Raw genomic sequence first — 20,263 nt, forward strand, 5'->3', positions numbered from 1 at the left:
CCTTCTATCCATCTGTCCGTCCATCCATCCCCCCTCATTGCAGGAATAAATTCAAATCATGGGAGAATTACTAAGACACATACACTTCAGCAGGAAGCGGTTTTCACAAGCTGCCTGGTTGCTTTAATCCTAGAATTTCTCATGATCTCAACCTGCCTGCTCTCCCCACCTCCCTTAGGGCCTCTCAATCCTCAACTTTAAACAGGGTCCTCTCAAAACACCAAAGTCTGGTTTTTGTTATCTCTTCTTTGCTGTTTTAAGTCGCCCTGGGCAACTTTTCTTTCTGGGTGCCTCCTCTTGTCCTCAGATTCTTTCTTCCCTAAAGCCAACTTCAATGGCTGGATGTCCTATTTATCAAAGTTAAGCCCTTTTACATGTCTAAATGCGTTTTAAAATAGTGGCATTAGATTCGCCAAAAGTCCTCAGTGAGTAGGTCTAGGTAATGGGACTTTTTTCAACTGAGCAGTTTTTCCTAATTCCTGCAGTATGTATGTATGATTTTTGTAACAGGCAAAAGAATATTTTTAAACTGTATTTCCTAGCAGAGTTAATTTCAATTTCTATTCCCTCTCCTCCTGCTGCCAAAACATTTTTTTTCTGTTTTGCCAAATTTGGGACATCTGGTATGTTTTAGCACATTCATTGAAGGACCTTTATGTTAAGGTAGCAGGGACATTTCATACTTCAAATGAGAAAATGAAGATCTCAGAAATCCATCTTCTGTGGAAAAACAGACGACCTGCACACCTGACTGCACAAGTTTGCATTTCTCTGCGGGCTCTGTGGGGCCCAGGGGTGAGCCCCAGCAGACTTAGATGGAGCCTGGAAGTGGGAAGAAGCTCTCTTTTGCTGCATTGTCTGTGAGTCATTAGATCTTCCCTTTACTCGATACACCAAGTGACGGCTTGAAGAAAGAAGTTCAATATAAAAAAAATCAAACATCTGGACAAAGATATGGGGTGAGACTTCACAAGGGACTGTATATAAGTGGCCAACGTGAATACAAAAAGATGCTTGTTTGTTACAGGATGGCCCAAATGTCAAAGATTGACAATGACAAATGTTAGCAAGGATGTGGAGCCACTGGAAAGCTCATGTTGCTGGTGGGAATGGAAAACGGAACAAGCACTTTGGAAAACTATTTGACAGCTTCTTATAAACTTAAACACACACTTACCATATGAGTCATCAATTCCACCCCTAGATATTTACCCATGAAAAATGGAAACTTATGTCTACACAAAGATTTACACACAAATGTTCATAAAAGCTTTATTCACCATAGCCCAAAACAACCCAAATGTTCAATTGGTAAATGGATAATTAATATGAGGTAGAAATAAAATGAAATAAAACTCAGCAATAAAAAGGGACAAGCTACTGAAATGCAAATAACATAGTGAATCTCAAAATCACAACACTGAAAGACACAAAAGAGAACATACTACATAATTCCATGATGTGAAACTTTAGAAAAGAAAAAACGAATTCATAGGGCAAAGAGCACACCAGTGATTACCTGAGACTGAGTTCGGGAGGGGACCAAATGCCAAAGGGCATGGGGAACCATTTTGGGGTGACAGGCACTTTCTACATTTTAAGCGTGGTGGTAGATACATGGCTGTATATATTGGTCAAAACGCAAGCTGTACCACTGATGTAGGTGAATTTTATTGTATGTAAATTGTACCTCAATAAAGCTGATTAAAAATAAATGGTTGGGGAGGGTATAGCTCAGTGGTAGAGCACATGCTTAGTATGCATGAGGTTCTGGGTTCAAGCCCCAGCACCTCCTAAGTAAATAAATAAATAAAACCTAATTACCTCCCCCACTTAAAGAATTAAATAAAAATTTTTAAATTTTAAAAAAATTAAAAAATAAAAAGACAGAACAGGAAAACTCAGGCAGAGGATACAGTTGAATATCAAAACTCATAGAAGGGTGTATGATCCTGTCTTTAGAAGAGGTGGACAAAACCATAAAGGAAAATATGGAGAGAGATGACAGCATGAAAGAGAAAACTTTTATATGCAAAACCACTTTTAAGGTCAATTATATAAATGACATAAAATTATTGGGACTGACTACTTAATGGGTATGGGGTTCGGGATTTCTGAGGGGGAGTGAAAAGTTTCTGGAGCTTAATAGTGGTAATATTGCATAACACTGTGAATATGCTTAATGTCACTGAATTGTACACTTTTTTTTAAATGGAGGTACTGGGGATTGAACCCAGGACCTTGTACATGCTAAGCACGGGCTCTACCACTGAGCTCTAGCCCCTCCCCCAGTGAATTATATACTTTAAAGTGATTTAAATTTTACATTAGGTGTACTTACCCACCATAAAAATATTTGCCAGCTTCATCCAACAGATGAATAGATGTGGAAAACCTCACAGAACCCCTGCTTAGTTGGAAGCCCACAGAGAGATAGGGACCAGGATCTGGAAATTGTGCAGGATGGCGCAGAGGAAGCCTCCACGGCCAACGGCATGGCAGGGGGCGGGGGCCCCAGACCCTGGCTCCAAGGTTGGAAGCTCTGGGGAGATGGACCCCACTCTGGTACCCCCAGGAGGCTAACATGGGGTGAGAGGAAGAGGGGCACACCTCAGGAAGCGGGGTGCAGGACAGACCAAAGCAACCTGCTCATGGTTCTCCACCTTGGCCTACTGAATTTCTGGACCAGATCATTCTTTGTTACTTGTGTGCATGTGGGGCATCCCTGAGCACTGTAGGACACTAAGCAGCATCCCCGGCCTCGACCCATTAGACACCAGGAACACTCACCCAGATGTGACAACCAAAAGTGTCTCCAGACCCGGACAAATGTCTTCTGGTTCACCATCAACCCCAACTGACAACCGCGCTCTGTGTCGGGGGGGTTGGTCCAACTTTGGGGAAATCTGTGAATCCCCTAGTAAAAGCAGTTTCCACACGAAGCGGTGTCTCCCCGGGGTCAGGGTCCTGCCCGGCTCCCTCCTACCTGGACTGTCTCTAAAGGAGGGTGACAGGCTTTCTAACCAAACCATCCTCCATCAACAGAGAAATTCCACTGATCAGCCAGTTCCCTTGGGTAGGTTTCTCCAGCTTCCTAATGGAGACAAGGCTCTGGAAACCCTAGGCAAGTTCCCTCCCTGAGGACACTGACCTCCGACTGGTGGGTACTAAGTGCTGTGGGTTTCTGGCCCCTTCATTTGTGAACGCAGGTGCCAGGTTCCACCTCAGGATCTTCAGGATCACTGCCCACCAGGTACAAGGCCCGAGCCTGGTGATCTCCTTCCTCGGATCTCAGTTTGCTCATCTGTAAAATGGAACGAGCATCACCCACTGAGTTTGCTGCCAGATCCAGTGAGAAGGCTACCTAGCACTTGGCCCCACCACTGGCACATGGCGACAATGAAGAAAACCGGGCCTGCCCCCCAGTAAAGCCTCGGGACTCCCAGCCAGACCTGTTTCCCAAACCATCCCTCCCAAACTATCCCTCTTCCCATGAAGCCACCTTGGTGGGGCGGGGGTGGGGTGGGGGGGCAGAAGGAGGGAAACAGAAAGGACAACAAAACTCACCAAGGAGCTTCCCCAGCCTCAGGCTTGGCTGAGGGGATTCTCCAGCTCTTTGTCTGCTGGCTGCTTCCCAGTGTGCTGTTTGCTGAGGGCTGAGCAGGCTCTGCTAAAACACCCTCCCCTACAGCCTGTCCTCCCTCCCACCTGGTGCCCCTAGGGATGTGGGTTGGACTGTGCTGATCTTTGCATGTGTCCACTGGCTGGGGGATGTTTGCAAGGACCAGGGGCAGAGAAGGGGGCTGGACGCTGGCTGGGAAAAGACAGATGAGCCAGGGGCATGTGGAGCTCAGCAGGCATCTCGTAAATCGGGGGCAACGAGGTGTGGTGGATTGTCAGGCTCTGGACTTGTCCCTGGGATACTGTCTGGCCTTGGTCACCATCTCCCCATACTACCTCTGGCGAGGTGCTGAACCTCTCCCAGCCTCTATCCCTTCAGGTGTACAGCAGAATAAAGCAGTGACATGTCACAGGGTTAGGACAGCTGGTTCAGAGGCCTGGTCCCAGTGGTGCTCCACCAGTGGCATAATGAAGAGTCCTTGGACGGGGCAGTGGGATTAGACTTTTTAAGTAGGGAATCTAAAAAGAGCTCAGACAAATCTGCCCAAATGAGGGAAGGGTGGGGCCTTGTCCCCCACTTTCTCTGCATCTGGACTTCTGTCTCCATCAGTTGCTTCTGTGTCTCCAGCCCCTTGGGGGTCACCTAGGCCAAGGCCTGCCTGATTTCTTCCTCCCCATGTACACATGGCTCTAGGCACCTTGGGTGTTTCAGAGCAAATATCAGTGCTGGAGTTAGGAATAGTGGGCAGGCGGTGAGTCCGCCTCCCTCCCAGCATCCAACTGAGGTTTGGGGAACACTGGAGCCCGCAGTCAGGAAACCCCAGGGCCACAGGCAGGACACGCTTGCATGTCCCCGCGGAGGCCGGCAGCCCTCCTGCATTGGCACCTGCGCTGGACCACCAGCAGAGGGCGTCAGGCCACCACCAGGCGCCGCGCAGGCGGGTGGGTCAATGCCCATCGTCCTGCCTCCCGGCGGTGGGAGCTCCTGTCCGCCAAAGGCCAGCACCGGCTCTTCTGCCTTTTGGGAATCGGCTTCAAGCGGGGATTTGTCCCTGAGAAGCCGTCCGCCCAGTCAGCCTGCCGCGGTGACCAGAGAGCTGACGACCCGCGAGGGAAAGCAGGTCTCCGCGAGGCCCAGCTCAGTCCGTAGCCCGTCCTGGGTCCCACTGCACGCAGCTTCCTCTCGGCCAGGTGATCCCAGGCTGGTACCAATCGGCAAGGCCAGCGCGACGCTGAATGCCCGTGTTGAGTGAAGGTTCTGCATACACGTGAGCCCGCCTGGTTCTCTTCACCAGAGGGAGTGGGTCCAGTCGCCCCCAAGCTCCCTCACCCCGTGTTCTGGCCCTTGGCCTGTGCTCTAACCTAGCATTGCATCCTGAGAACATGTGCAGCGTCTGCACCATGGGTGCTTCCATGGGGCCAGGGCAGGGCTTTGTGCGGAGGATGCCTCAGTGTTTGCTGTGGGATCCATGAAGGAACTCCCGAGAACCCACTCACATACAAGGGTGGACTATGCCACTCACCATGCTTGTGACATCATCTGCACTATGGCCCCTGAGCTGGCGCCACTGTCTGCTCCTCCTCCCCCTCCTCCCCTCCTCCTCCTCTTCGCATTCTCCTCTAAATCCTCCTCTTATCCTGCCTAACCCTGATCCAAGCAGTGATGCTGGAGGGTCAGTGCTGTCACTCTTCCAATCAACACTGTCCCATTTCTGACCTTCGTTGTTGCTGCGCCAGGACTCAGGGGACGTGGCCCCCGTCACAGCCGCCAGCTCCAAGAAGGTGGGCACCGTGAAAGGGGTCAAGTGTTTTCAGGACTGAAACCAATTTCCCCTTTAGCAAGCCAGGGGCAAGGAATTCATTATGCAACAGAGCTGGCCCTCTGGCATCAGGGAACAGCTGCCAAGGTGGGATGGGACGTCCCCAGCCCAGCCTGGTGGCTTCTCCCTGACGCAGGAAGGAACATTTGCAAAGCACCTGCAGATACACCGTCCACACCCATCTCACGTGTGTCCTCTGAACACCTGTGCTTTTATTACTGACACAGAAAAAGGCAAATCTGCAAACACCCATAATTTTGAAATAGTGCTGTGTGTGAATTTCAACATGTCTGGGACGACTGTAATTGATATGATGAGGTCACAAGCGCTGTTAGAGAGGTGTCCAAGGTCCCTTTCACAGGGAAGGAATACAGTTACCGATAGAAGACAATAAAAATATTGGTGTTTTTTTTCCTCATCCAGGTTAATGGATTCCTGAATTGTTCCCACAGATTCCAGGTTAAGAACCACTAAGTGGCTCTCAACCAGCATTCAACATTCAAATAAAAGTAGAGAGGAGGAAAATGTCAGTGTGCATCTCCCCTAGAGAGAGAGAGACAGGTGGGGAAATCTTTGCTTGGTCTGGGGTTCTGAGCCCAGACTTTGCACCCAGACTACTTCAACTTGAATCCCAATGCTGCCACTTAGTGCTGTGTGACCAGGCCAAACCACTGTGCTCTCTGTGCCTCGGCTTCTTCCTTTTCAAATGGGGGTAATAGATGTCCTGTCCTCTGAGGGCTGCTGTGGCAGGGAGTTTAGGTGGGATGGGGCCAGGCACTGTGCAGAATCGCCGAGTGTTTGGCTGGTGCAGTTTGATAGATGTGTGCGTGTTCTGTGTCACAGCACAATGTGTTCCTGTAGGTCATAGTCCAAAATGTTGGAAGTCTGGAGGGCTCTGAGACTCAGACCTTGGCAAGCCCTCTTGGAGATTCCCAGTTTGGGATGGGAGAAACAAAGAATTTGCAAGGTCTGGAGTCTACATTATTGGGCTATAACAAATGACCATCTTTCAAGAATACTGTCCTTGGCTACCCTTGGCGCTGGCCTTTGCCGAAGTTGATTACTTGGCTTGGAATGCCCCTCTCCCCTTGTACCCAACTGGCCAGTTCTCACTCAGCCTTTAGGACTTAGCTCAGATATTGACTCCTCCAGGAAGTCTTCCCTGAAGCACACCCCACCACCGTACCGCTGGGCAAGACTCTATGCACAACACCCTGTATCTGTCCCTATCAACACAGATGCCACAACCAACTGCCAGTATCTGCTTCTAACCTGTCCCCCATTGGGTACCCCCAGCTGGACATCTGGCCTCTTTTTAATTCCTCTGTGGTCCCAGGGGACTTCTGTGGGCCAGGCCTTGACAGACCTATGCTGAGTGAGTGAATGAGTCACTGAATGAATGAGTGGATTCTCTGAGGCCTTTTGCACATGCAGAGAATCCTGGAATTGAGCCTGGGCAGCACAGGCCACCTGGATGGGATGGGGGCCGGGAGCAGGATGGGGCACCCTTGGAGCCCTGAATCCTCATATTTTATGGAATCAACCAGGGTCTGCATGGGCACATCCCTCATCCTGGGCAGAATCACCGAGGCCTGGGGTGTCAGACCCACCGTCTGCCTCATCCTGCAACTCTGCTCAGTGATCTCCAGCCTGGAGGCCTCACCCCCCACAAGCTCAGAAGGCTCTGTTCATATCTCAGACTCAAGGACCATGCCTGGATGCACTGTTCCAGCAGAAGCTTTATTTATTTGCGGATTCTGATTCAAGGTCTCAATCTAGACTCCTGTGCAGTCAGCCCACAACCAGCCAGACAGCATCACAGGGTAACCCACAACCCAGCCCTGCAGACAAAGAGTGACCAATTTCCTCAGGTTGAGGCACTAAATGGTTGAACAGTGGTCACCTCTACTAGAGGATAATCCCACTCAAAGCCTATGCTGGAGATGCCCAGCAACTTATACTGCCCAAAGATTCCAGTGAGCACCTTCTCACTCCCATCAGGTAAGGCAAAAAAGTTCCTGCCACCATTCTCTCCAAATACAGTCCAGTTATTTTGGTCAGTGTAAATCAGCAAGTACCGGAGGAAAAGCCTGTAGGAGCCGTAGACTGCTGTAATGTGTTCGCCTGGCTGCAGGAGAAATTCCTGGCACGTCCCACCTGCAACTCCATAGCGTTCACTCCAGGAGGAGCCATACCTCACCTGGATGCTGGGAGGAAAAGGGAACTCTAAAAGCTCGGGATCCAAGGTGACTCACCAGACCCACGTCCTCTACCCTCACCCCCTGGGCACCAGCAAGGAGGTCAGCCCTGTGACTGCAGTATAAGTCCCTGAGCACATGACTTTGGGTTTCTGAGACAGGCACGTGGCTCCCCATCCCCTGTTCCGTCTCTTTCAGACCCAGTGATTTGGGCTTTTAACCAGCCTCTCCAGGCCTCACTTTCTCATCTGCAAAGGGGGAGTGATTTGGAGGGTCGAGGGAGTCACTGACATCTTCCAGCAGGAGAGCTCCACAAGGTGCCCAGTCACCATGACCCTCAGGAGGTGCCAGCTGCTCTCATTACTCAGAGCAGGGAGCTGTCCCCTGGCCAAGCTTGGGCTTTTGGAGCCCCAGTCACTGCCACCAGACCAGGTAGCAGGCCTGAGAAGCAGGGGACTCCCACACTCATGTGGGGGAGCTCCACTCACTCTACCCCTCTGGGCTGATCTGTGGTCTTCCCCAACCTTGGTTTCTATCCCCTAGCCTTCCTTTGTCACCTGATCCCACCCACATTCTGTCCCCTTTGGTGCCTCCTGCTCTGTCCCATTCCCTTGCCCAGGTCCCTGGGACCCTATAAGTGCAGAGCAAAGATTCACCCCATACTTGAGCAAAACACTCCCCACAACATTAGAGGAATGCCCCTGGACTTGCTGCCTCTACACAATTCTTGTGTTCAATCAGTGGTCCACTCTGATCCTCACTTCCTCTTCTCTTTGATCGTAACCTGAGAAGACCTTCCCCATGCTTTTCCCATGAGGCATTCTCAAACTGAGAGACCAGTATTTGTTGAATTGGGGTTGAAAGGAGAAAGTTGGGAGAAGCATCATCTATGCCTCCCTTTAGATCAACCCAGGAAGCAGAAGCCAGAATTGTAGGTGGAGAGAGAAAGAAGTGGTGCTGGGGTGCAGGAGAGGAAGCAGCAGAGGAAAAGGGACAAAGGGAAGGGATGACTGGTGTCCACAGGACTCTGAGGCCTCAACTAGCCTCAAAGAGTCATCAGGAACCCAGTGAGGATGTTGGGGGAAGAGGCCCTCAGCCGTCTTCCCCAAGTTCCCTAGGCTGTGGTGTGAGTGGGAACACAGTGATGTGGCCACGTGGCCTGGTCCTACTCACCTCTTAACTATGCCCACAGCACCTATACACACTCGAATCCCAGTTATTTCATTTGCATTGTCTTTGGAGGTACTGAAATACCAGCCTCCTCCGGGTCCATAGGTCTCTAGGATGAACGAACCAGGTGAGAGAGAGAAAAAAAGACACAATGATATGCTGGTGATCTCTGCCCAGAAGAGGATGGGACAGTCCTGAGACTAGATTTAGTCTGTGACAAGGGCTGGGACCAGACCTCAGGTTCTGGGTGGAGGGAAGTGAGGGTGACCACCGGGGACAGGGGGGGGATGGATTGGTGGGGGCAGACCCAGCCAGACTTACGTCCTGCCCAGCAGGTGCTGCTCCACAGGAGGGCGAGGGTCAGCCACAGCAGCATGGTTTCTAGCTGGGGAGTCAAGAGCTCCTGTAAAGAAGAGGACAGGCCATCTGACTCTTAGTGGCCTCGCCAACCTCGAGGGGCCCCATCCATGGCACGGGGCACCATCTTACCTGGCCTGGAGAGTCTTGTGGCCTGGTCCCGGCACTGGGGATTCTTGCGGTGCCTGGTCCCCCTTCCATCTGGCCCTTTATACCCTCCTGGGCCCTGTGGGCCCCTGTCCAGAAGGGAGGAGCAGGGGGACAGGGAATAGCTGGAACGTGGGAGCTCTTCCTGGGGGAATCCCCAGAGCCATCCTGGGGGAGGCTCCCGGACATGCTTAGTTTACTTTCTTGGCCCCGTGGCCTACACAAACAACATGGGATATGAGAGGCATTTATCTGTTACGTCTGGGTCTCTGTCCTCTGCACCCAGACGTAACCTTGACTTCAGAAGTAGGGGAGTTTCCTGAGAGCCTTTTCCAGCTTGGTCAAAAAGTTTTCAACCCCAGGGGGATGTAGAGGTCCGCTGTGCCCAGAAGCTTCATGAAGCCCAGGCCCCTGTCTCTTGCAGAACCCGGTTCAGGGCCTTATTCAGGCCTGGGCAAAGCCTTGGGTGCCCCTGGATTTCCCCCTGACCCTCAGAAAGTCGGAGTGGACAGTGCAGTTCTTTGCACCTGGTGCCATGTGGTGGAGACACCCCAGATGCTGGCCTTTCATGGCCTGTCACTGGCAGACATCTGTGATCTCTCCTTTGTGCTGGGTCTCAACGTTGCTGGGGATGAAATGGACTTAGTGTGCTATGAGGTGACCGGCAGCTAGGATGTGCTGACAGGAGGCGCAGCAGATGGGGCAGAGGGAGGTTCTCTAGGCCCGTTCTTCTGAGAGCACCTGGGGCCAGAATGAGGAGTCAGAGTTTATCTGGGAGGTTACAGGTGTTTCTTGAGGGCTCCCAATCTGGGGACCCTGCTGGTGCAGTACGTCCAGGCTTTCTGTGATTGGATGGAGCTAAGGAAGTCAGCAGGACCTCCCTGGCCATTGGGAAGAGCCACAGGGTCACAATCATCAACCAAGGGTGTGATTGTGGGTGTGAAGCTGGATCAGATCAGGTCGGAATACTGGCGTCCTGCTTTCTAGGCACGCCCTTTGGGGAGCTTAAGTCACCTCCGTGTGCTTCAACTGTCCCCTCTATTACAAATGCAGTCAGCAATAGAAGCTCCTTGCAAGGTGCTCTGAGAATTCACTGAGATCCTTCTCCATCCAAGGGCCTGAACACTCAAGTCTTTATGCCTCCAGGCAGGTGCACAGGATGTTCTTTAAGCAGATTTTGGAATCGCCTAAAATTAGAAACAACCGACTTGTCCCCCAGGCTGCACGAACGATGACCTCGCTGCGGTGGAGAAATGCACAGGCTGGAGAAGGGAATGCATCCCCTAGGCTGTGCTGATGTGTGGCCATAGGGGACAGGCTGGGTGTGGACTAGAGTGTCCAGAACACCCCATTTGGTTACAGGGAGCAGAGGTGCAGAGCATGGCCTGGAGTGTTCACAGCCTCACTTGGGAAGTGCTGGCTCACCAGGAGCTGAGGACACTGCCCTTATCAGGAGAGCAGGACTGTGGGGTCTGGGGTTGGCAGGGGAAGGCCCTGTCTACTGGCCCTCCATTCCTTACATCAGGGACCTAGGCCAGGGGTCAGCACACTATGGCCCACAGGCCAGTTTGCCTGTTTTTACACAACCCATGAGCTGATAATGCTGTCTATATTTGTAAATGATTATCAAAAAATTCAAAAGAAGAATTGTAACAAGTGAAATACCCTGAAATTCCAATGGCATTGCCCATAAATATGTTATTGCCCATTTATTTGCATATTGTCTGGGGCTGCATCCTAGCAGCAAAGGCAAAGCTGGCCAGTTGTGACAGGACTTTATGACCCAGAATACCTAAAACATGTGGCCCTTCACCCACAAAGTCAGGATCGCCAGTGGATCCCTATTCCCTTCCCTGGAACTGATGCAGCCCTGTCCATGGTGCTGGCGGCAGGGAATGGGGAAAGGGGGTTTATAACGGGCTTCATTTAACAACCAGCCTTGAGTGGGGAGAAGGGAGCAGAGAGGAGCTTTGTCCAGAAAGTTGCACCCTTTCTTCTGGCCCTGCACTGGTCTCCCTGGAAGAGCTCCTTAGGGACTTAGGCTCCCACTGACTCATGTTGCAAAGATGAGAGCCCCACACCCTGTCCTCCAAAGCTCTTCACCCCACCCCAGCCTGATAAACACAGCAGAGGGTGGGCTGGAAACAGCAGGTTCAGCAGGCTGCAGAGGGACAGAGAACCCCTCCTGAGGCCCTGGAGTCTCCGGGGCGGGCACAGGCGGAAGAGACCTAGGGCTTTGGCATGTACAACTCCCACAGGAAGGGGGCCAGAGGTCTCACAAAGGAGGCTTGTGTTCTTGTCCCAGCCCAGCCTCAGGCACTTTTTCTGGCAATGCTGCCAGTTCAGATGCCATCCTTTCAGCTGCAGGCTGCCAGGGTTTGTCGCTCAGAATGAAGGTCTGTCTGGGCCAGGAATCCAGGAAGCAGTCCCTGACATAGAAATTGGAGGAAGACACAGTTGCCAGTCTGGACAAAGAGAGTATGACAAGACTTGCCCAAGGGCACACAGGAGGCACATTTTCATAGAGTACATGACGAGCATGCTTATAAAGAATGCACATGTACACACGTGCATTCAAAATGAAGATGTGCACCATGGCTCACATGTGGATGAACCCTAAAACACACACAGCTGCCCAGCTATCCCCACACACAGGGGCTTGCACTCGCCCCAGACACCCGTGCACACCTATGCTAGAGCTTTTGCACCTGAAGAAGCCCCACCCGCTCGTCCACCCTGGCCCAGTGCTGGCCCTAAGCCTGCATGGGAGACTCAACACAGGCCCTTTGTCCCCTGGGATCAGAGCTCCCCAGGAGGGGATTTACAAGCATTTTAACCATAATCCCCTCTCTGGGCATGCCTTGGACCTCCCTCTGCCAGGATCCCAGAACAACTGGAACTCCTTCTCCTGGTAGAGGCAGACGCTGGCCAGGCTGGCTTGTGGGTCAGAGCTGGGTCAGGGTTGACACCTCTTGTCTCCCTGTCCCTGGCTGTGGGGCTTGGGAAGATCCCCCTGCAGCCTGAGGCATAGCAGACAAGAGGGTCTCCATCCCAGCCTACTCAGAGCTGGCTGGCCCCTCCCTGCAGCCCTCTGGAGGAAGCCCCCAGCCTCACTCAGAGGCTGGATCCTGTGTCCCTGGCTCTGGTCTGGGGGCAGGTCTGGCAGTGCTCAGACTCCTGGGGTGAGGTGGGGGTGCTGGCTCCTTTAAATGGTCTCATCTTATGCCTTAGACCCTAGAATCAGATGGAGGATCCTGCTGAGTGAGGGAGGAATATCAGAAGGGAAGGGGCATTTCTGTCGCAGTCCCAAGGGAAGTCCAAATCTGGCCTTTGTGCATGAGTCTGCTTCTGGGTGGCTGCGGCCAAACAAGAAGGCCCACCCTAAGGGGACAGCTTGGCTGTGCATGTCTGAAGCCCTCAACTCTCCCCCATTTACTCACTTATTCAAAATCTCCTTGGATACCACGCTTTAAGCAAAACATTTTTCTCCACTTTTCCCCAGGAGAGACTCAATGCATTTATTGGAAAGCTAAGACACACAACCACACATTGCATCTAATCTTTTATGTAATTAAAATTCGATTAGAGCAAGTGTTGAAAATAAAATGAACTATACCCAAGGGTCAAATTGAGAGAGGCAGGATATCCAGGTTCCAGTTCCCCGAGGCTGCCCTGGCACAAGTGTTTATACCTGGTGTACATGTCTGCGTGGGCTGCTGTAACAAACACTGCAGACTAGGGGACTTAAACAACGGAGGTTTATTTCTCACAGTTCTGAAGGCTGAAGTCCAAGATCAAGGCTCCGAGTCAAGAGTCTGTTCTTGGTGAGGGCTCAATTTCTGGTTCAACCCACTACAGGGAGTTACCCAAATAGCCTGAGATGTTCCTGGAAGCCCCTCATGAATCCCAGATCTGCTGTATCCTGCCTCCAAGATGCTAGACCCACTGAGTCTATTAACTGTCAACTCAACCCCATCTGCCTCCCTCTTTGTAAGGCTCCACCATATCGCGGGGATCCAGCATTCCTAGAGAATTCTTCTCTTTGTAAATTTTGTGTTGTTTTCTAGGGTTTGGAGGTACCTGGGAGAAGCAAACACAAGTGTCTAGGCCTCCATGCTGACGCACACTATTACCCATCCTTCCATCTGCCTGTCCTTGAACTTGCCTTTCCAAACAGACTACTGAAATAATATTCAAACAAAACTAGGGTTTTTTTCCAGATGGTGGGATTTGGAACATTTTTCTATTTCCTTTTCTTTTTTGTATTGCTTTGATTTTTTAATAAGATTGTACTAATTTTACAAAGATAGAATGATTTTTTTTAAATGAGATACACTTTTTAACTTGTAAGTTCTCAGAAGATATAAATGTGGAAGCCCTCAGTGTCAAGGACAGTGTGGGAAGTGGGTGCCTCTTACTTTCCTGGCAGAGTGGACTGGGCACTTTCTCCTGGTTTAAAAACCTCAAAAACATGAAGCCGTTTGACTAAAGCATTGCACCCATAGAAAAGTTATCCTAAGAAATGGTTAGGAAGGTGTGCCAAGATTTATAAATGAAGATTTTCATGAAGAGATCATTTTTAATGACAACCTTTTGCCAACAGCCCAAATATCCACCACTAGGAGGTTGATTACAAGTTTGGTTCTGGTGATTTTAAGTTTCTTCTTGACATTCCTTTTGCTGACTTTTATTTTCTAACAAGAATGCATTACTTTGATAATACTCGTAAAGCCATTTTTCCTTTGCTAAGAAGTCTGGTTCTGCAGAACAATTTCTCCCATCATCTGAAACACCTGTCCGGGGCAGTGGCATGATGAGGCTGATGAGAATGGGCAGATGAGCTGCCCCAGGCAGGGCACATGCCAATTCTTCCAGCCACAATCCACCTCTCACATTAGAAGGAAAAACAAGCCCCCTTTATAGGCAGATGGTTTGGTGGCTCATAAGACTCAACAAGGGAGGGGCTCCTGGGGTAGAGAAAAATGGAGACCCTTCCATGAAGAAGGACTCTACACAGAGAGCCTGAGCAGCTGGAGACAGAATGAGGTGACCGCAACGGGGAGGCAAGGAGTGGAGGTGGGGGCAGAGTTATCACAACATAGAAATAAGTTCATGGACATAAGCATTGCTTCAGGCACCTTAATTCCCTGCATTTCCATCTACCTGCTTTATTTAGTAAACATCCAATGAGGAAATAAGGACACCAGGCCATTTCCCCACTTCTAGATGGACACCTGGACCCTTTGAGCAGCCTGGTCTCAGCTAACCTGCGCCCCCTCGTGTTGGATTTGGCACATGGCAGGGACAGGTGCTGAAAGGAAGGGAGGCTTCACTGGAGAAAAATTCCACCTGAGAAGATGTAGGCTGTCGGATCAGGGGATTCTAAAAGAGAGACCAGGGAAACTGACAGGGTCCTAGAGACGGTGGGGCAGCCTCTCACACAGCCCTGGTGAAATTCCTCAAAAGCGAGGGTCCCCTGGTCAAGTAAGTCTGGGAAACGCTGCCTGCTGTATTTCTTCTTCCAGATTCCTGCTGCGTTTTAGCATGTCAAAGTCATTGAAAAGGTCTGCATCAAAGAAACCAGTTTAACTTTCCCCAAAGTCTGTGATCATAGAATCCTTTCACAAATGAAGTGCATTAACATCCCTGGGAAATAACATTCCAAAGGAACGCACATTGGGAACACGGCTCAGGAGGAACCATGGTTGAGGAGGAGGGCTCAGGAGGAACCATGGTTGAGGAGGAGGGCTGGGCTGCTCCAGGATCAATTTGGAGGAGACGTGAGACAGAGATCCTGGCTCAGTTCTCATGCCGGGGCCTCAGGGGTCGGGAGGCCGGTCAGATGATGATTGTGGTGGCGATAGCAAATGCGTCGTGCTTACTCTAGACCAGGTATTACTCTAAGCACTTTATCTATTAACTCGTGTCATTCTGACAGTCTAGAAGGCAGGTATACATTTTTAGATAGGAAAAGAAATGAAGCTGAACCCTCATCCGTTGCTTGTGGGAAAACAAAATTGGTACTCTCCGGCCGCTGCACGCTTTGGGACACATTTAAATCAAAGTAACACCTTCACGGTCACCCACGGGGGTTGGGGGGAGGGTCACCTGATGCCCCGAGGGAATTGACCCTTCAAATGAGAGAAGGCCTCCTGAGAGGATGAAGGAACAGACCCACTTGTCTCAGGTGAGATTCCTCAGAGGTAGATGCTGAGGGGAATCAGGTGAGAGGAAGGGAGGGCCAGGGCGGGGTGGGCACGGCGGGGTGGCTGGCTGCAGCCCCCTTCTCATTCTGAAAGAAGGGCACCGCCCAGAGCCCAAGGGATCCGGCCTAGGCAGGAGGCAGCCGGGCTGGGGGCAGGGTTCCTCCTCTGGCTCCGCCCACAGCACCTGGCAAGGTTGACGTGGGGATTTCCTCTCAGGGCCAGGAGAGGGCGCAGTTCCAAATGAGCCGCCTGGGAAGGGCAGAGCCCTTTGGGCACAACCCCTCCTCACCCACCTCCCTGCCCTCCACACCAATCTTGTGTGGGAGACCCCCGAGGAGGAGAGTCAGGGAGAGGTGAGGCCCTCAGAGGCCATCCGGAACTTTGTGCAGGGGGTCACCCCAGGAATCCCCATGGGGCCAGAATTAGTCCCCACCCTGCTCAGCCAAGAGGTCGAGTCAATCCTGCTTTGCCCAGCCCTGCCCAGCCTGGCTCCCAGCACTAGCCTACCCTGGAAACCCGAAAAGAAGCGAGGCGTGACTATTTCTTGGTTTTGTGCACTTATTTGTTGACTGGACATTCTTCCCAATTAGGAGGTGACTTTTTCAAGGGCAGGCCGGGGTCTGTTTGGGTCATTCATGCGTCACCAGCTCTGGAAGACAGGATTCCACTCCCACCCCCACCACACCCCATAGCAGGCCCTGTGCTGGGCTTAGGGATCCTCAGCCTGGGTTCCGTGTCCCCTCGGGCCCTGGCTGTCCTGTTCTGCTCCCCCACATCCCCATGTCCCAGATGCCCTCACCACGTGTGGCCACCAGGCTGGGCCTGCCCGTCTTCCTGGTGTTGACTCTGATGCTCCTGCGCCCAACCCCTGCCAGCCCTACAGGCTCCTGGCCCGGCCCAGGTCCTGGTACTGGTTCTCAGGAAGGGACGAGTCGAGGGTCTCTCATCCCCTCCTGTTCGCACAGTGTCCTGACGGCTGGGCCTGGGCGAACATGACTGGGCCCTACTGCCCACCTTCCAGGACCTTCCTCCACCCTCCTGTACCCCTGCCCCAGCCTGATGGCTGATTCTGGCCCCACAGGGAGCTTCCCTGTCCTCCCAGGACAGCACTGCGGGGCTCTCACATGATGAGCCTCCCAGCCCACTGGGGCTGAGATGCGGTCCCCTGGTACTTCTGCCTTTGTTGTTCCTTTTCTGACATCCCAGGGAGCTGTGCCTCTGCGGGTAGATCCCATTGAGGGCTCCCTCTCTCCACCCTTCTCCTGTCCTCAGGTCGCCCCTGAACCCTAAATCTGCCCCAACTGACGCATGTTGGGTCTGATGCCTGGCGGATCTGGGTCTTAAAGTTTGTGGGCTAGAATTCTGACAAGTACCTAAACTGAGCTAAAAATCCAGGTGTTGGTGGGATGGGTACATTTCTGGAAGCTATGGGGGAATCCATTTCCTTGCCTTTTCCAGATTCTAGAGTCCACCCTCATTCCTTGGCTCGTGACCCTTCCTCCATCGGCAAAGCCAGCAGTGGCAGATGGTGCCTTCCCACATCACATCACTCTGCCTTCGTCCTCCGGCTTCTTCTGGTATTAAGGACCCTGTGAGACACTGGTGCACCCAGATAATCTGGGATAATCTCATCTCCTGCCCTGAAGTCTGCAGAATCCCTTTGCCACATGAAGTAATCTGTTCACAGTTTCTGGAGATTAGGAAACAGACATACTTGAGTTCCATTATCTTCCCTCATACAGGTGACTTCCTTGGAGAGGGCGGGTAGGAGATAAACCTTCTAAGCTTTCCTGCCTGGGAATGACAAAATCTTGCCTTTCGTTGATGGTTCGCTGGGTTTAGAATTTTAAATCTAAAATAATTTTCTCTCAGACCTTGGAAGACCTGGCTGTATCACTTTCTAGTGTCCGATTCTAGAAAATTAGCATTCTATTGTTACTAATAGTAGTGGTCCTGAAATTTTTACTTAGAAGTGGTGCATGAACAATAGTTTGGCTGGAAGTAGGTGGCTTGAATCTGCAGCTATGAGAGTCTCTTCCTTGAGCCTGTGAAAATATCGCTCATCCAAACCACACAACCAACTGGATTCTTGTTTTGGTTTTCTGATTACAAAAGTAAGTGGCTAAAGGAAAAATCTGGAAAGGACTAACAGGAATAAAAAAGGTGGTAATCCCAGGGTAACAAGTGTTGATATTTTAGTGTCTCTATACGGGTACCCAGCTCTCCGTACAATAAAATAAATACAACACTCTGAATTGTGTTTCCATTTAGAACCTGCCAGAAATACTTCAATTTCTCTGTAATTATTCTATGAAACATTTGTCAAAAGGGAAATAATAATCTTAGGGGCTGTCCAAAGATCTGTTTTGGCTTTCTACAACTTTTTGGAGAAAAAGAAAAGGAAGGGGAAAAAAATGTAGAAGTGGTGCCATCCATAATATGTGGTGAAAAATAACAAGCATGAGCTCAATAAACTGATAAGTAACCTATAAAAAACAAGGCAAAAAAAGCATCTTATGACTCAACAGGATGAAGCTGCTGGTTTAACTGTCTAAGCAAATTTGAGAACGAGAGAAAGGCCCTGTTAACCCTGGACAGTGGGAAAACATACCATAGGATATTGGTCACTTATGGTCTAGCTACCCCCCCCCCCGTCAGATAGGGTCCGCCATGTCCCCACCATGCACGTCCCCCCAGCGGTCGTGCACTCCCAGCTTCAGTTGTAGCAGGACAGGCAATTCCACTTGCAAACCAGGTCAGTGCCCACTGGCCAGTGATGGGGTCCCGGCTGGGGGCGGTGCAGCCCTTGTGTCCAGGAGTGCCAGAGGCCACTCTCTGGGGGCTGGGTCACCTTTTTGGTGGAAAGCAGCTGGAATGTGAATGCTGAAGGTTCCGGAAACAGGTGCTGTGGGGTGATGAACCCTGAGTTTCCCCACCTAGGAAAGGCCCTCCCCCATCACTCCTACCTGAAGCTCCCCAATTGCCTTCCCAGGTCGGCTGGAGAGGTCTTACCATCTTTGGCCTGTCCCAGGACAAGTACAGGGAGCGAGGGCAGTGGCCACCGGGGTTGAGGGTTGCCCCTGCCTGTGCTTACCCAGCTCCTGGGGCTCCGTGTGCACCAGCTAGGCCCATGGTTACCTGGGTCTGTGCCCAAGATGACTGCAGTGACCCCGGGACAGAGTGTCGAGGGGTTCACTGTCTCCCCAGCCTTGGGCACCGATTCCCAGTGGGGTCGCTGGATGTCTTCACCAAGTGGGCCTGCTGTGTCACTCACAGGGAGAGCATGTGCTACTCGGTCCTGCTGTGGCCTCGTGCACCAAGCCTGCAGGCTGAGGGCCCTCCATGTGGGAAAGCCCACGTTAGTGATAAACTGTGACAGTTGGCCTGGAGGGCTGTAAAGGGGGTGATGAGCAGGAGTGATGGGGTGGAGGGAGCAGCAAGCACCCAAAAAGAGACAAGGTCTCAGCTGAGGCCTGGAGGAAGGCAGGAGTCAACCAGGAAAGAGAAGAACATTCTAGACCAAGGGAGCAGCACCTGTAAGGATGGAGGCGGCCAGAGCCGAGGGGGGACATAGTGACGGGGGTGATGGAAGGGGGTCCCTGCAGGGGTGGGGTGCCCGCTGGGCCAGGACCCTAGGAGCACTGGGAAGCAGTCAGGGGTGCTGAGCTGGCAGGCAGGGAGTGGAGACTTCCATCTGGTTTGGGGGTCGCCCACCAGCATTCACACACCCTCCCTGTTTGGGGAACCAGGCCTCCTCCTGGGGCTCACAGGTGAGTAAGGAGGATGGGCGCTGTGGGTGGGGAGTGAGGACAGATCTAGACGGATGACAGCCCCTCACGCCTTCCTGCACTCACAGTGCTCATGGATCTGGTGAAAACACAGAGCTGCCTGGATAGTTCCGAGGTGCCTGAGTCAGCCCCGCAGGCCTGGTCCCTTGGCTGTGCTGAGGCTGGGTTCTGGGACCCCAAATTGGAATGGGGCACAGACACTCTGGATGCTGCCCCCTCCACCCAGGCAACCTTGTGGAGCTTGGAGCTCCCACGCCCCCAGGACAACCCTCAACCTCAGGGAGTCAGGAGAGATGCGGCCTCGCCTGGATCCTTGTCCTCCTTGGGTGATGCTGAGGCGCATCCCTGCGGTTTCTCAGGGGCCCCCAGCCGGACTGCACCTCAGGTACCCACAAGGGTAACCTCCACATCTGGGCCTCACTGGTTTCATCCCTCCTTGCCTCGGTTTGCCCACTCTTCCCTCGGGCTTCTTGGCATCACCTCCCAAATAAACTACCTGCACCCTCGTCCTGGTCCCAGGTCAGCCTTTGGGGGACCGTGGCAAGACCAGGAGCGTCTGCGTCTGTGTGATGGGGAACAGGGCAGGAGCGCTAGGAGTGCTGGGGTGTTTCCTCACAGCACCCCCACTCCAGCCTCCCTAGTCCCCAGGGACCCTGGTGCTGCTACTGTCCTTCCATAAATGATCTTTCTGATTGAGCTAACCTGAGAGGGTTCTGTTGTTTGCAACCCAGACCTATACAGCGCAGATGGGTGGACAATGACTTAGGAGTTAAGGAGTGATCTTGAGGTGGACGGGACCTGGGTGACCATGAGGGTGTCCAGGAAGCCACCCGGGTCCACAGAAAGCTCTGCAAGGCATCGACTTGAACACGCACATATGTTTATTACAAAGGAGACAGAAGGGGACAGGCCTGACTCAGCAGATGGCCCCAACTCCCAGGGGACACCTGTTGGGC

General features: G+C 52.0%; 1 protein-coding gene and 1 non-coding gene across 2 annotated transcripts; one reads left to right on the forward strand and one right to left on the reverse strand.

Annotated features, from left to right (window-relative positions):
- The first annotated feature begins 1,722 nt into the window (after positions 1-1,722).
- On the forward strand, positions 1,723-1,795 carry TRNAT-AGU (transfer RNA threonine (anticodon AGU)). The gene has a single exon. It is a non-coding gene; the product is annotated as a tRNA-Thr (tRNA).
- A 5,456-nt stretch (positions 1,796-7,251) lies between these two features.
- On the reverse strand, positions 7,252-9,185 carry LOC105099698 (pancreatic adenocarcinoma up-regulated factor). The gene is made up of 3 exons (XM_010992582.3): positions 9,131-9,185; positions 8,813-8,918; positions 7,252-7,648 (listed from the first exon to the last, which is right to left on the reverse strand). The coding sequence occupies exons 1-3, from the start codon at positions 9,183-9,185 to the stop codon at positions 7,309-7,311; spliced, it is 501 nt and encodes a 166-aa protein (XP_010990884.3). The 3' UTR covers positions 7,252-7,308.
- Between the last annotated feature and the right edge of the window lie 11,078 nt (positions 9,186-20,263).

The sequence above is a fragment of the Camelus dromedarius genome, chromosome 24 (genome assembly GCF_036321535.1).
Source record: "Camelus dromedarius isolate mCamDro1 chromosome 24, mCamDro1.pat, whole genome shotgun sequence".
Taxonomy (NCBI): domain Eukaryota; kingdom Metazoa; phylum Chordata; class Mammalia; order Artiodactyla; family Camelidae; genus Camelus; species Camelus dromedarius.